General features: G+C 39.1%; 1 protein-coding gene across 1 annotated transcript in view; it reads left to right on the plus strand.

Moving 5' to 3' along the window:
* Window positions 1-15720, plus strand: part of LOC116707102 (adhesion G protein-coupled receptor L3) — a gene marked incomplete in the record, with an annotated part of 258534 nt that extends 242814 nt beyond the window's left edge. The window contains 8 exon segments of the mRNA XM_032544265.1: window positions 1118-1159; window positions 2891-2917; window positions 5016-5184; window positions 5325-5450; window positions 7523-7619; window positions 11314-11439; window positions 12858-12875; window positions 14229-15720. Of these exon segments, the coding sequence (XP_032400156.1) occupies window positions 1118-1159; window positions 2891-2917; window positions 5016-5184; window positions 5325-5450; window positions 7523-7619; window positions 11314-11439; window positions 12858-12875; window positions 14229-15178 (1555 nt within the window).
* Between the last annotated feature and the right edge of the window lie 485 nt (window positions 15721-16205).

Raw genomic sequence — 16205 nt, forward strand, 5'->3', positions numbered from 1 at the left:
GTAGAAGCGACAGCGGCATCAACGGGTTGCTACGCTTCGGTGGCGTTGACAATGTTGAATGTAAACAAGAAGCTGGTGGGTCGCTTCTCTATAATCATCGTGTTAAACCGGCCAATAGCATATAGTAGATAAGCCGGTTTGTGATTGGTTCCCTCAAAATTGTGAACTGAAGCAGTTCACTATGATACAGCTCCAGAGCACAACTGGACCGGAACCGCAGGTACATTGAGCAACTTATCTAAATGACTATATTACTTTTTCCTATCCATTTCTGTATGTTGCCTTTATTTGGTGCCGCAAGATACATTGCATTTACTTCTGCAGAAACATATTGACTGCTGGAGTTCTCAGTGTCATATGATTTATTACACTGGCCTCCCATAATGTACCAAACAACTGACCGCCTAACCCCCCAAAGTCTTACTGACTTGGAAAACAGTGTTTCAGATGACCATTGGGGGAAAAAATGGTACGATGCAGTGCTGCTTTTGTCAGCCCTCATTCATCTGACACAGGTTTTAAGTCAAGGGCCTCAACACACGACTATACAGACTCAGAAGTCAAACATATAGCCTGTCATCGCCAAGGTGCTTCTGTTTCATCAATAACCAGCAAGCAATAATCAGATTTTGTTGGATGACATTTATTTGATATTTCTTTCTTAACACAGTAAAATATCAAAGCAAGATGTTTGTCCTATTTGGTATAGCATTCAATGTAATTCTTACTATTATAACTGAGTCAGTCCTATCCATTATTGCCTTCCTTTCCTTTTCTTTGAGTTATCAAGGTGAACTGGTTTAATGATGATGATTCCACGGGTTAATTAAGTCAATTTAGCTCAGTTTAATGAGGTGTGTTTTGTTTTTTCTTATCTTTGTGCCATGTGATTCCTTTTTATGGTTTGATGTCATGTTTTATGTTCAGATTTCATCATGCTGCCTTGTTTTAATAGGAATGTTTCATATTTTTCGCTGTGTATCTCTTTCTCCCTCCCTTCTTTTCTTCTTTTGATTAGCACTCACATCCTGCTATTTTTTTTTAATCTTAGGCTGTGTTGATCTTTAACACCTTTCTGTTTTTCATCTTCCATTTTTTTTTTTCCTCTTCGTTTTAGCTACCGTTATTATGATGGATGTGTTATTGTAGAATGGCACTGGTAAGATGCAACATTTCTCAGTAGAGGATGTAGAATAGAATTGATGTTGTATTTGATGTGTTTTTTCCCCCCCTCACCCCGTAATGGAGACAGCGGCTGCCATGGCCCTGTGATTCATGGATTACCACATGACTTTTGCACCGTTGTGACTTAAATTACCAAACTTGCTTCTGAATGAGGCATATTTAGAACATGATGGACTGGACATTTGAAAAAACAAATAAATAAAAGTTTGACTTTTGACTTGGGTATTGGTAATTGAACTCAAAACTTAAATGAAATATTCAAATGATAATTTCTAAGATTTAAAAAAACGTCCATGCCAACATCTAAAACTTAATTGATTCATTGATGTCTTAAACACTTTTTAAGCATACCTTTAGTTGAATAATTAACAGCCTGTCAGGTTGATCAAAGGACTTTAAACAGGTTTGAAACAGGTTGAATTGACCTATTGCAATCTTATATATAAATGATATGGACCATTTTAAGGAATGGCATCTCTGCGAATTAAGCCATTTTAATGGAAATTGGTAATTATTTGATGCCACAGTCCGAAGTAGTTTTCTGCTTAAAATTGTTCATTTTTGGCGTTTCTTCTCGACGTTTAGCACAATAACACTTCTCTGTCTTTTTAGTGCGTGCCTCAAAGTGCTCTGCTGCAGCCCTCTTAGAGATGGATAGTATATCTATAAATGCCACAACCATCCAAATGAAAATGGCTTTCCGACAAGCACATTAGAGCTGAAGTACTTACTGTATACGGCTTAGATGCTATATTCAATGTTTGCAAATTTGATTAAAATACAAATTGTGTTCCTAAATTACCTGATTTGCCTTGCCAAATGCTACACTAAACATGAACAATTTTGAGCTTAATGATGCCAGAAATACAAACAAAAAATTTGGTATCTGTTATTGTATTTGTAGCTTTCAGGCATGCAACAGCCAGGACAGTATAAAACTCAACTGAAATGCACTTTTTTCACTTGTAAGTGAGCTGCTATGCTTTTCAGTGACTGGTATGCAGCTCTGAAGTTGTGCCTGAAGGCTCCTACCATGCAGCTCTCAAATTCATCCCCTTATTTTCTATCTGATAACTCCAGAAGAAGATAAGCCGTGCGCGATATGAGTAGTAGCCTCTTCATATCCTGTCCTCTCGGACGCATTTTTTATGACCTCTTGTGTCTTTATCATAAACCACTAGTTAGAGGACAATATTTAGTTCTCTTTGTGCCCACTGCTTGTGTTTCTGTGTCCATTCCGGGGGCAGTCGCCTTGATGAAGTACCTCTCCCTCCAGGTCATTAAGACAGCCCTGGGAAAATTATGTTTAATGGTTGCCTTGGTGAATTCATAAATCATTTATTTTGCCGCACACCTGGCCCATTTATAACAGCTTAAATGTGAAGGTCTGCCAGCATTTATGAGGGTAGCTAGATACTTCAGTGAAGCAGATAATTATGGTTATCATAGGTACATCACGAACAAATCCCTTCTCAAAATGTACAATGTCTGGCCTTGAAGTTTGGATGTGGATGCTGTGAATGGAGATTTAATCCCCACAGCCAAAACAAGCCATCTTCCTTGTTGGTGTATTGTTTCCCTCTTAATGTCTAAATGTGTATGTATGGCCACACATTTTGGATTACACCCTCCATGTCTTTGTTATGTGACTTGATTTATTTCTGCCTGTTTTCTCTTGTTGTTGTGTTCTTGTCATTTCGCTCAGCTATCAGGATTATGAACCTAAAATCAAGTAAGACAAAATTAGAAGGGTCCTTTTTCCCATAATGCCATCTTTCATTTGCTCCTCCAAATGAACAAATATCCACTCAAATCCATCTAGGTGACTTTCTGAATCATTAACATGATTTATTGTGGAGTACTCAGTCATGTTGAAGGCAACATTAGTGTGCACACAGCACTCCTGTCTTAGATATACATGGCCCACAGATGTGACAAGCAAGATTAGTTCTAAATGACACCTGTGTCTTTCTTTTTTATTGTGTATTTTCTTTTTTTTTAGTTTTATCAGTCTAATGCAGGCTGTTGAGCCGAGAGGGAGGGCTCTGTGACTGAAGTATTTATATCTTTTTTTTATAACTTTTTTTATTGGAACATCAAATGACATAAATCTTGGATGTTTACATGCCATTAAAAATGTTTTTTAACCAACATACATGTAGAAAAAGCTAGAGATGAGGTGAAGAACTAAAGAGAAGAGAACAACAGTAATAACAATAAAAAAAATTAAAAAAATAAAACATACAAAACTCAAAAAGCTTCATAGTGCATTCTATAGAAATATTTGTACTGTAATGTAGATATGGCATTCATTCAGGTGTCAGTCCTTTTTTCCCTATGTGCATCCCATTTGGAATATTGAATGACATAGTTAGCTACAAGCAATGGATACATATGCAACACTTGAAATTTATAGATAAATGGTTGAAGCAGTTAGCTAAAAGTAATGAATAAACAGTTTTTTATCCGATATATATATAACTGAATAAATTCATATTTCTGGACTTGTTGAATGCCTGGCAGTCATTATTTTTATGCACAATTTCTAGTTAATAAGCCTTAGAATAACCACGTTTGCAGTTATAAGTAACATCCGCATATAACAAAAAGGTGCACTCCTTAGAACAGACTTAATCATGTTAAAACTGAAATGTTACATGACGTAAATAAGTGGTAAACAAGACAGCATGCATGAGTCTTCCTCCTGCTGTGAAATGTAACCGTAACTGTCAAATGACCAGCCGTGATTCGGATGTACCACATAGTGTTGTGCATAGCAGCTGTAGGCTGACATCCTAAGAAGGCCTCCAACATCTCCGCTAACTCGGATTGCATAAACCTAGAAGCTAGAATACCGAGATATAAGCAACCACTCAGGGACACCACGGCAGAGAAGTTTGCCGTTATTTTAGACATTGAGGTATTGCTTGAGAAATACTTAATCAAGGTTACCTGATTTTTCCGGTGTGCATATTTGTGTTTTGACAATGTGTGCCACTCAAATTAGAGGCTGCAGAGGGAAAACAAAACTGCTTCTCCTTCAAATGGCTGCGAAACGATTTAATCAACTCAGGGAAGAACGTCATACACGCAGACTGTTGTCGATGACAGATGCTGGCATAATCTCCCCTCCGCCTTGTCTGCTGCGCCGCACAGGGAGTCACCAAAATACCAAAAGGGTGCAGGGGAAGAAAATGTACCGCTTCTCTGCGTAGTGTGCCCGCATGAAGGTAGAGCCCTTCATTCTTAATAGATTCTGTGTTTTCAAGGGCATTTATCTCCGTCCAACCTTTCAGTTTACAAGACACTTATCCCCTCGGGTAATCCGACATACTACGTGCTCATGTTAATAGTCTTCAAATGAAAATGCCATACGTGTTACCCTACCATTTATACAGACTTCTAATTTTTGTATATACAGTATGAATCTGGAGTTTTATGGCTCTTCAAATAGTCAATGGCATCGATGCAAGGAGTGCAAATAAAGACAAGGAACAGGCAGCAAAGACAAGGACGGAAACAGAAAATGAAGATTAAATCCATTGTCATTTCTCATCGGTTTCTTTCCCCTCTTCATTGTTGTGCCTTTTCTCCCTCTCATAGGAAAACCTTGATAACTGTGAATTAAATGATACCTTGAACTGCCCATTGTTTGAATATTTTTTTAATTCAGTGGTAGCACCTACTTCATTTTTGTGGCTTCTAACCTCTAATTATTCTCAAAACATTGTATTGGTACAGTTTACCCTGCTTCTCATGAGTTCCAAACTAGTTTGAAAGCACTAACTTTGTCAAGTGGTGTGTAACGTGGCTGTTTGTTTGTATTTCAGATCATGGGTGATCGGGGCCATTGCCTTGCTATGTCTGCTGGGCCTGACCTGGGCCTTTGGCCTGATGTATGTCAACGAGAGCACGGTGGTCATGGCCTACCTGTTCACCATCTTCAACTCCCTGCAGGGAATGTTCATCTTCATCTTTCACTGTGTGCTGCAGAAGAAGGTATGTGCTTTGGGACTGGGACGTCAGACAAAAAGGCCAGAAAAACATAAGCAAATGTGTCAAGTATGAGATTGTTACCTTTGGATTTGGTGTAATGGTTAGCTTGCATGTGCTGTACCTTTTGCTTTAATTACCCACAGGTGCGTAAGGAGTATGGAAAATGCCTCCGTACTCACTGCTGCAGTGGCAAAAGTGTGGACAGCTCCATCGGCTCAGGAAAAGGCACCGCCTCTCGGGCTCCAGGACGTTACTCGACAGGGTCACAGGTGGCACAGCTTCTCCTTCTCCTCTTTCTTTGCATTCTTGATTTGCTACACTTTTATCTTTAAGTAGTCGTTCTGCTTATCTAGAAGCGAAAGGGACTCATTCCTAAATAATAATCTGTGACATTACACAGATGTGCACCTCCTTAAATAACTAATGAGAAAAGATTTTAAAGGTGACTGTGTAGGTACGCATGATAGATTGCAACAAAGTACAGCATATGTCCTTGTTTGAAAGTGATAGCAGGAAAATGTAGTGCTTGTTGAGCTAAACATTTTCTAAAGACATGAAGTCAGTCTGCAATTTATTTCCACTGGAGCAGGCTGCACATTTGTGCAGCGAAGCCGACTAAAGTATTGGCTTGAGCTTTGTTAGGAATTTGTTCACGCTCACGAATGCAGATTCGAATTTCTCTGCCAAAATATGTGATTTTTGTCGCTTTGTGAACAGAATACTTATGGATTCCTCCCACATTAACATGAAGTATAGGATGAATTGCCATGACACACTGTAATTGAACATCATTTCCAAATTCTAAAGATTGTGATTTCCTACCAATGTTCAGTTATAAATAGTCCTTAGAGTCAAGCATGCAGGGGCAACCCACGATACAAGCTGCATTCAGCACACAGATCAAAGCGTTTAATTATACACAGTGCTTTGACAAGATGGCTCTAACCTCCTGCCAGACAGGAATGGAAACACTCAGAAAGACGTGCTTGGTTATTGCTTACTCTGAGGCTTCTAAATGAATGTGTAATCAGCAAAGTACATTCGAACCCATTGGCTATGAATGGTTCAAGTTATGATCTGTCCAAAAATTGTCATTTTAAACCCATCTGTGTATCCAGTGCTGCGGACATGATGACAAACGATATGTTGATGAGGTCGTCTCTGTCAGTGTATGTTCCTGTTCGAGTGTCGCCTGGCACAGAAGTGCCTAAAACGACATATCTGAGAGTGCAGTATTGATCACAACACCCTCTACTGGGGCATTTTTTTCCACATCATATATAATACCATGATTAAGCTTGCATACAACCATGCTCATGGTCTAAATGCCATTCTTACAGTAAATGGAGAATTTCAGGGAGAGATTAAGTGAGGTACTGTTACACTTTTTGTGACTTGCACCAAATTGACTAAATTAAGATGAAACCTTTCTAAAGTGCAATCACAGAAAAAACATGCATTCTTCGTTGCATGACTTTATTATTAAACCTGTCCCGTTATTTTTTTTATCTTGGACCCTGATATTATGTAATATGTTGCCTGTGGTTCACACTACATTGCTGTGTTAACTTGGCAGTGGGAAGATGATAGTTTAGTACAATTAATGATATATGTTGAGCAAAACCCACAAAAATAGGACTTTGGTTGTAATAAACTGGAATTATCCTTTAAGTAAAGCATTTTTATTCCCAAATATTTGACACATTATTTTCTTTTCACCATCACCAAATCTGTTATGGATTCATGTGAAATCCTTTGCCAAGCCCCTCTGGCACAGGACAGAACGTAGGCAGCTCTGTGGTTGGATACCCAGACCCTTAGCTTGTGCAACAGCCCATGGGACTGTATCATAATTAACCGGCATGAACCCTCTTGGATTGCGCCTTTTGAAATCCGAGACACTGATTCGAAGAGCTTGACTGATGACTTTATTATTAACTTCACCTATCCCAGTACTAGTGCTCATTTTTATTGGAGGTTTCTTATCCCCACAGCAACATGTTTCATGGCTTACACAATTGATTAAAAAGCTGATTGTCTGTCTGTCTCTATCTTCTCTTCTCTCTTCTCTCTTCTCTCTCTCTCTCTCTCTCTCGATATTATATATATATATATATATATATATATATAAATATATATATATATATATATATACGTATTTATACATATAGATACATATAGATACATACTGTATATATTTATATAGATATAAATATAGATAGGTGATTGAATGCTTGAAATAGTCATCCTCCATGAGCAGACTTTTACTTTTTAGCTGAATTACTGACAGTGTTCAGAGTGAATATTTCAATGGGATTTGACATGCTGTTTTTCTTTGCAGAGCCGCATCCGTCGAATGTGGAATGACACTGTCAGAAAACAGTCCGAGTCCTCTTTTATGACCGGTGACATCAACAGCTCTGCATCACTCAACAGAGGTACTTGGTCCCGCAGTAAATATGAACTTCAATTATTTCTCAATACACTGGCCTTTGCCTTAGAATTTATTAATATTGTTCAATATAGTTTTTTCACAGAAGCTTCACTAACGTCTTGATTTTTAGTTCCAGTCGCTTTCCATTTATTGGGAAGCAAAGACTTTTTATATCAAAGCATCAAAACCCTTTTCTTTGACAAGCAAAGCTTTCAACCACAAACCTTGAGTCAAGGTAAATCAGTTGATCCGCAATAGTTTGACTCAGATATTCCGAATGATAGGTAAAATACAAAGTAAATGACACATCTTCTAATCAATTGTTAATTATCACCAACTAATGAACCATGTTCTGAAATATGAGAAATGGAACGCATCAGAACTGCTTTTGACAACAGTTTTGCCTGGATAGAAGAGAACGCGATACAAGGCAGAGAATGAAAGGAGAAAATCCTTCTTTGGTGTCATTTTGCTGAATAAAATGGTTTATTATGTAGTTATTTTGAAGCATAAACAAAGCTATTGTAAATTCTAGTAATTAAAAAAACATAGTCTTAAGGAGTCTACAAAAACAATTGGATTTCATTTTATCTAAATAAAATAAACAAGCGCAATTAAGTCAGTTTTCATCATAATCAACTTGTTTATGAAAATTGTAGTGCAAAATTTGGGGCATTTGATAAAGTGATAAAGGTACCTCTTTATTTTCTTCCCATCAAGCAATACAACTCTGACTGCGAAAGCCTTGAAAGTGTAAACTGGGCATACTCTCAGGAAAAGTGCTGCAAAACAACCTAAAATCAATTCAGTGGCATTCCCTTTCAGAAAAAACATTAATAAAAAGTGTGTTACCATAATGCATTTGACAGCGGCGCAGTGAATAGAGTTAACTTTGGAGTCTCTCAGGTAAACAAAACAACAAAAAAAAAGATACCAGACTACATCTAACATAGAGTGGCAAATACCGCCGCGCTGGCTGGCATCCATCCCTAACACTCTGCCCACTCACCGCATCTGTTGATGGAGGGATCAGGTTCCATACTGCTTGCTCTCTAAATTCACTCTGGGCGCCGGCTTGCGTCGACACTAATGCATAGTTACAATGATGGATTAATGTTCGACACAGGGAGGAAGTGTCAAGATCTCAATAATTAGGCACTCAGCTTAGCACCATCCACAGACACAGCCTTCATCCATTGTGGAGAGGCTGAATTGGGGCGGGAGGTGGGCCTGTGGGTCGGGGTGTTGAAGTTAAAGCGTACAAGCATCTTCCATTAGAGCAAAAGGCGGAACTAGAAATTATTAACGCAAAATTTATACGCCTGGCTTCTTAACAGGCTGGTTCTGATAGAGACAACACTCACGAGCTACAGAGTGCACCTGGAAGTGTGTTCCGCCATCACAAGTATCATAAAGAACAGATGCAAATAGAATGGCACTGATGTGTGGCTGTTCCCGTGTTGTTATTAAGGAATTATGAGTTGAGGAGCGAATATTTCTCGCTGATTTGTATTTTGAATCTCCGCACCCCGGCCTCTCCCTCCTTCTCATCTGAGAGCGAGCTTGCAGCCTCTCGAGAGCAGAGTCATGCAATCATCTTGAAAGCGTTGCATGTTCAATTTATCCCAGCATTGGGGATTATTGCACCACAACAATCAGTGCGGTTTTAGAAATTGTCCAATTTATCAAACACAGACACAATAAGGGATCCGTCATTGGGAGAATTCAAAAGGGGCTGGTGTTTATGGAATCTACTGTAATTGGGGCAAGCAGCAACAGAAAAAAAATGACAATTACATTTTTATCAAAACATTTTAACGATCATAATATGCCTAGTTAATACAAAACTTAAACTAAAATTAGACCAATGCTGAAAGATGTGCCTAAATAAGCAGTACTGCAATTAATTTTAAAATTGGATCGAGAGTCTTCTAAAATAGAAACTATTTCTACAAGAAACCCCTTCACTTTTAAAAGAAATAGGTAGAATCCTAAGAATATATATTTTTTTTGAATCTTTCCCTATTGGTTTGACAGATTCAGAGCATTAGAAAAGAACAGTGCACTCTGCCAGAGCATCTAATTGCTGTGTATTGGTACCTCAGTTAAAAGATGTTTACCCGCTCTGGCATATTGACTTCATAAAGCTAGAATTTGCGGCTTTAAAAACAAAAGCACCATATAATGCAGTGGGGCGGGAAAAAAAACTCTTGTAAACAGGAAATAATTGTGAATGTTTTCAGCATACTTGATATTCCGCAGAATGTATTCAAACACTTGAAAATGAATTAGTTTTATCAACAAGGAAAAGAAAAAAACATCAGGGAGTCTGCACCATTCAGGTTTAAGATTGCACCCCTCAAATCTGCTGCTAATCACCGGGCTCAGACTGTGGCAGATGCCTTGGTGTGGGACTATGTTGTTGGGGAACTGATGAGTCATCTGGTCATGATACTGGCAGGAAGTACCTAAAGGAAAGCATTGCATAAAAAGCAGATGAGCCTCTGTTCTGGTTGTTCGAAATAGAGGAGGATGGAGCAAAGGAATGACCGTCTTGACCTAAGGAACACTTGCGCTGAGGTTATTTCAACAGAGAATTAGAAAAAATGTGAATTTTGCTCTTTGAAGAAAAATATCCCTTTTTTAGTTCATAAGATCGGCAATGCCATAAACAATAATAATAATAATGTACTGTTACAGCACATATGCAGTTAAGATGATAATGGTGACAGATTTACCACTCCAGTTTACCAGTTCTCAGTACTTCATGTTTTTATTAGCGGTAATTAGATAACTCAACTAAGATTAGCTCCATGAGTTGGTTGAAAAGATTAGGACAAATTTCATATCTGACATATTTTTCTTCTAACATAAGCATGACTGCTGTGCTTACGTACTGTACGTATTCATATTTTAAGTGGCATGTTTGCACTTGAACCTCAACTAAATGTCCACTAAAACTCCAGAGCAAAGTAAAAAAATAACTTTTAATTCTTTTTTTTTTGTAATGATTTTTGCTCCTGTGTTCTTGGCCTTTTGAAAGGTTGAACAAAAAAATGTATGTATGTGTGTATATCAGGATAAATGAAGAGCAGCGTCATGCACACTGCTTCCTCATGTGAAGAAATCTGTTACCATTGTTAATCATTGCAATCTCTGTTAAGGGAAGGTGTTGAGCAAACAGTCATTTAAATGAATTTGGAGGACTTTCTTTTTTTTCTTTTTTACTTCAGCCTCTAAGACCAAACTGTGTCCTGAGTGATTATTGTATTTTGTCCTGTTGGAGTCTAGAAATGTAACAGTACGTGTGTTGTGTTGGCCATGTCGGTGCTTTTGTAATTTATGTTTGTTAACACGAGTATGCTGCCTGATTGTGGAGCACAAAAACAGGCTTAACACTAATGGCCGGCATTAACAATACAATTACCACACTTTCCATCGGCCCCATTAGCTATGTCAGTTCAGCTCTGCCACTTTCATGTAGCAAAAACCCCTCACATTAATGATCATGTGATCATTTGGATGTTAATGGCTGTCGTAGCTCAGCTGCATCTGCCCAACTGATATGTATGTTCTCTCTCTTTCTCTCTATCTATATCTCAATTTATGTACCCACCTACCTTTTTCTGTCTCTACGCTCTTATTCTCTTCTGTTTTTTTATTTTCTGCCTCACTCTGTCTCCTTCTGGCTGCTCCAGGGGCTATGGCTAACCATCTTATACCTAATGCACTCCTACGTCCTCATGGCACTAACAATCCCTATAATACATTGCTTGGGGAATCGGCAGTCTATAACAACCCTCTGGGCATGTACAACACACAAGGTGTGCTAGCTTCTTTTCATTCTTTAACATTGTGGCTAGGGCAGTGTTTTTTCATGTCTGGTCCCGGGGAAACACCAAGGTGGCTTTGTTCCTGCCAAGGAACAGAAAGCAACTTTATGATTGGAGAGTTAAAAGTAATGGACTTGCACTAAGCTAAAATGCCAATGCTTACCCTTGAGGGTTTTTACAGGGCTTTGATTAAAAAAAAACACTGCTCTAAATGTTGTGTGTTAGCATTGAACAAACTAAAGCTTTTTCACAGAAATCCTACAGGTTTGTTCTGCTTTGGGGCTTTTCATTGGGGGTGTGTACCGGCTGCCGGTCGGGGCTAGCAATTCGGTTACACGAGTTACACTCATGCATGGCTCTTTGGCCAACATAGACATTGTAAAAATGATCAAGAATGGGTGCCCGTAGGGAGCCGGATACATCCCCAGTCATTTATTTTCAATGTGCTCTAATGTTGTCAGTACAGCTTGTGTGCCATGTCTTCAGTCTCTCTGTTTTTAGTCTTAGCATTTCTCTCTTTTTATGCTGCTCTTGTATTGTCAGACGTTGTAGTTTGCGATGAATGTAACGGAATCTGATATTTAAATTTAAAATGCAATTCATTTATATTACATAGAAAAGAATAGTCTGAAGAGCAAACATAGCAGACTATTGTACTGTTTTAATGTTTTCATGAACCTCATTTTCTAATTTTAAGTTTAAATAGATCAGTTTTCCGCCTCCTTCAATAACTAAATTGCCCTTTTAACTTGAAATCTTTAATTGTAATGTAACTTAAACATGTTGCTCTTTGACTCTAACATCAATACATCTAAGTATTAGAAATCCTCGCCATCAGCCAACAAGAAATCTACTTTAGTCTGGGATCAGTCTGAATACTGAAATGCTTTTTTTTCCCCGTGCAGGCCTGTTATTATTTTATTCCAACTCTGGGCAGTCAATACGAGATCGCTGTATCTTTGTGAGTCTGTAAAACTGAGAAACTCGTGTAAAATTGAGATAAAAACTCACAGAGAGCTTTGATCAGAGGATAATTTATGTATGCAATACAAGTACTGCATCGCTCTGACGGAGGGCTGTAATTCACTTACATTGCCATAGATGTAAAAGAAATATCTAAAAGGATGAAAATGCTAATCCAACCAAAGATTTGCTGGTACATTTGAGGCTCAACTTGCCATGTTTTAGCAAAACATCTTTCCCTTTATATGTGTTAATACTTGATTTGATTGTGGATCTTTCTATGGGTACGCAAAATGTGCATGGTGGCATAAAACGATTGCATTCGGAAAACATTTCCTTGATGCGTCATCAGCATACTGTATGTGCACATTTCTCTTCTACCTGTCACTGTTATGCTTATTGTGTTTTCTTTTCTTCTTTCCTTCCCCTCATGCTGTCCCTAAAAGAGCCCTACAGAGAGACAAGTATGGGAGTCAAACTAAACATTGCTTATCAAATGTAATTGACTTTGGCTTTACTTTCTTTTCACTCAATTTCTCACAAAGGGGTAATGAAAACAAAATGTCATTCCCTTTGGAAGTAATAGCATTCTTTTATGAAAAAAGGCCTTCCCCAGTTCAAATAGACCTGTAAAAAACAGTTTAGATCTCATTTTGAATTCCACTGCTTACTGTAGTTTTGTAGTTGATGATAATAAAAAAAAAAAGATGTGTGGCATTTGCAAATATCCATCGGCCCATTTCGTATCGCGCTCTAAATAAGATAACGGAATTATAGTCAACATTTAGACTTAACATTTTATAAGGCACATCAATACAAATTGATCTGTATTCTTCAGTGAATATTGAACACGTGTGCCTTTGGTCATGCACTTTTTTTTTTTTCTTCTTCTTCACTCTATCTTGATCAAGCTAATTCACTTTTTGAAGGACTCAGAAAAGAATCTTGTCAAATTTTCGAGATGTCAAATTTGTAGGCTCGACACGGATAGCCTTGTCTGATGTAGTTTGAATTATGGTCAAAAATGTTTTTTTGATGCTGCATAGACTTTGTCAAACTGATAAAATATGTTAGATGTTGTAGATGTTCTAGAGAGAACAGAAAGTCTCTATTCTTCCAGCGTGGGTTGATTCTGAAATGTTTTAACTAATTGATGTCGAGAGAGAGAGAGGGCTAGTTCTGGTCACGTGGACTAAGCAGACGTGACTAAATGATTTTTTTTCCAGTATTACAACTTTGCAATGCTCATATGGGACAATATGGCTGGGCTCCAAATTTACAGCTGGTTTATGTTCACTTTAAGTGTTAAATGCATGGCTATCATTTTTGTCTTTGTTGGCTTGGATTAGTGCATAACCTTTATGTTTGCGTGCTGTGCTTGAGCTTTGTGTTGTTGCATGTCACATATATCAGTGTTTTCATCACTGCCATAGAGTAATCTATACAATTTAATGAGAAGTGAAATTTGGTCTTGAAAAAATGTTATTTTTGTAACAAGGTAAGTGTGTATGATATCATCATCATATTTGCAGTATACAAGCTTTTAATGTCTAATGCTATATGGTTTACCTAATCCAAATGCTCTAGTCTTTATTTCCACAAAGTGCACTTTATAGAATTGGCAGTGACATTAGGTGCTGAGAGTGCTTGAGGATCAGGGCATATTTCAGAAAAAAAGGTCCACAGTTTTTGATTGGTGTAATTTGTGTTTGTAAAAATGGCTGACATTTAGCTGTGGCAATATTACATCCCATCAGATTTCACCCTTCTCATTCGCCCACTCTACCCCCCAACCCAACCCATGTTTGTCATTCCAGAGGGAATCCTGAACAATGCCCGGGATACAAGTGTCATGGATACTCTACCACTGAATGGTAACCATGGCAACAGCTACAGCATCGCCAGCGCTGAGTACATGAGTGACTGCGTCCAGATCATTGATCGGGGTTATAACCACAAGGAGACCACCCTGGAAAAAAAGATCCTGAAAGAGCTCACCTCCAATTATATTCCCTCCTACCTCAACAATTCCCACGAACGCTCAACCGAGCAGAACCGGAACCTCATGAATAAGCTAGTCAATAACGTTAGCAACGGTGGCAAGGACAGCGGCTACGGGATGGGCTTGGGAGAGGGGATAGGCATGAATGTGGCGCTGAGCCTGGATGAGCACTCCACCTTTGCTCCGCACCACGACGAAGGCCTGGGCCTGGAGTTAATCCGCGAGGAGTCCAACGCCCCACTGTTGCCTCAAAGACCACCCCCGTCCCTGCAGGCGGTGGACAACCTTAACAATCACCTCCACCAGTCAGCGCCGCCGCCCCTCCCACTGCCCCACCACCCCTTCTCGTCCGCCACCACTTCCTCTTCGTCCCGGAGGAGGATCCCCCAGGAGAACAGCGAGAGTTTCTTCCCCTTACTCACCAACGAGCACACCGATGACGAGGGCTTGTCCCCCAGGCACAACCACCAGAGAGACTCCCTCTACACCAGTATGCCCATGCTGCCCGGCCTGCCCGACGTGTCTGCAGAATCGGTCGAAGGCTCCAAGGACGGGGGGGACGCCAAAAGCCCGGAGGACCTCTCGGACGACGTTTACTACAAGAGCATGCCCAACTTGGGTTCACGTAACCACCTCCACCAGCTGCACTCCTACTACCAGCTAGGGCGGGGCAGCAGCGACGGATTCATCGTGCCCCCAAACAAAGAGGATCTATCTCCAGAGGAGGCCCAGCCGGAGCCCTCGCACCTAGTCACTAGCCTATAGGCCCAACATCGTCCCGCTCCTCCAGTGTCCCTCCTATTACCGTAGTCCTCTCCCCCGTGTCCCCTTGTTCCATCAGTCGTTGGCAGTGGTAGCCCTTCTTTTTATTCAGTGTCCCTAAGACTGAGGCAGAGCAAACGGCCGGACTCTCGCTGTTGCCGACCACAAACAGGATAATGATTGCTCGGTATGGGGGCTCATATGTGACTATATTTGGTTAAACATTGCGGGAATCTGTTGATGTTGTGTTCCACCACCCTCCAACCCTGTGTGGTTTGGCGTGTTTTTGTCTCAGTGTGGAAAGAGACAATTACTCACACGGATTTTTAGGTCTCAGAGATGTTAGTCTGACAGTCCAAATGAACTGCATAGTCCCAAACTATACAAGTCTAAACTACAGACTTTACCAGAATAAATGGGAAATTACAAAAAAAAGGACTATTTTATTATACTTCTGTATCTATATTGACTTTTTGAAAGATTTTCTTCCTCTTTGGTGAGTTGCAGCACCGTTTGTTTGCTGAAGTGACCCTTCGATGAAAAAAGACGACAACGAAAAACCAACACAAACACATTTTGAACAATTACCATGAAGGAGTTATTGATCGTATGCTTTCAAGCATAGCTGTTCTTTTTTTCTTTCATTTTACTGTAATAACAGTTGTTAAAAGAGGGAGGAAAAAAAAACTAATAAAGAGAATTATGACATATTTCTATGTAATTGTACAGATAACTAGCATTGCACACAATAGTATGCTTTTTTTGTTCCGAACAAACCCTTTGTCTCTGTAAAATGTAGTGGTTAGGAGCAATTTTGTTCAGTTGTGCTGGCATTTCTCCGTTTCTGGTACCGTTTTTTTGTTTTTTTTTCCTCTTTTATCACCTTCCAAGAAATGATCTAAATAGAAGCAAATAACACAAAAGATATCACAACAAAACACGCATTTTTGTGCTGCATATTCATCTTTGTTTTTAGGTCTACTTTCTGTTTCAGTTTTATTTCTTTTCCCTTTTTTTTTTTTTTTTTTTT

Source organism: Etheostoma spectabile, chromosome 19 (genome assembly GCF_008692095.1).
Source record: "Etheostoma spectabile isolate EspeVRDwgs_2016 chromosome 19, UIUC_Espe_1.0, whole genome shotgun sequence".
NCBI classification, from domain to species: Eukaryota; Metazoa; Chordata; class Actinopteri; order Perciformes; family Percidae; genus Etheostoma; species Etheostoma spectabile.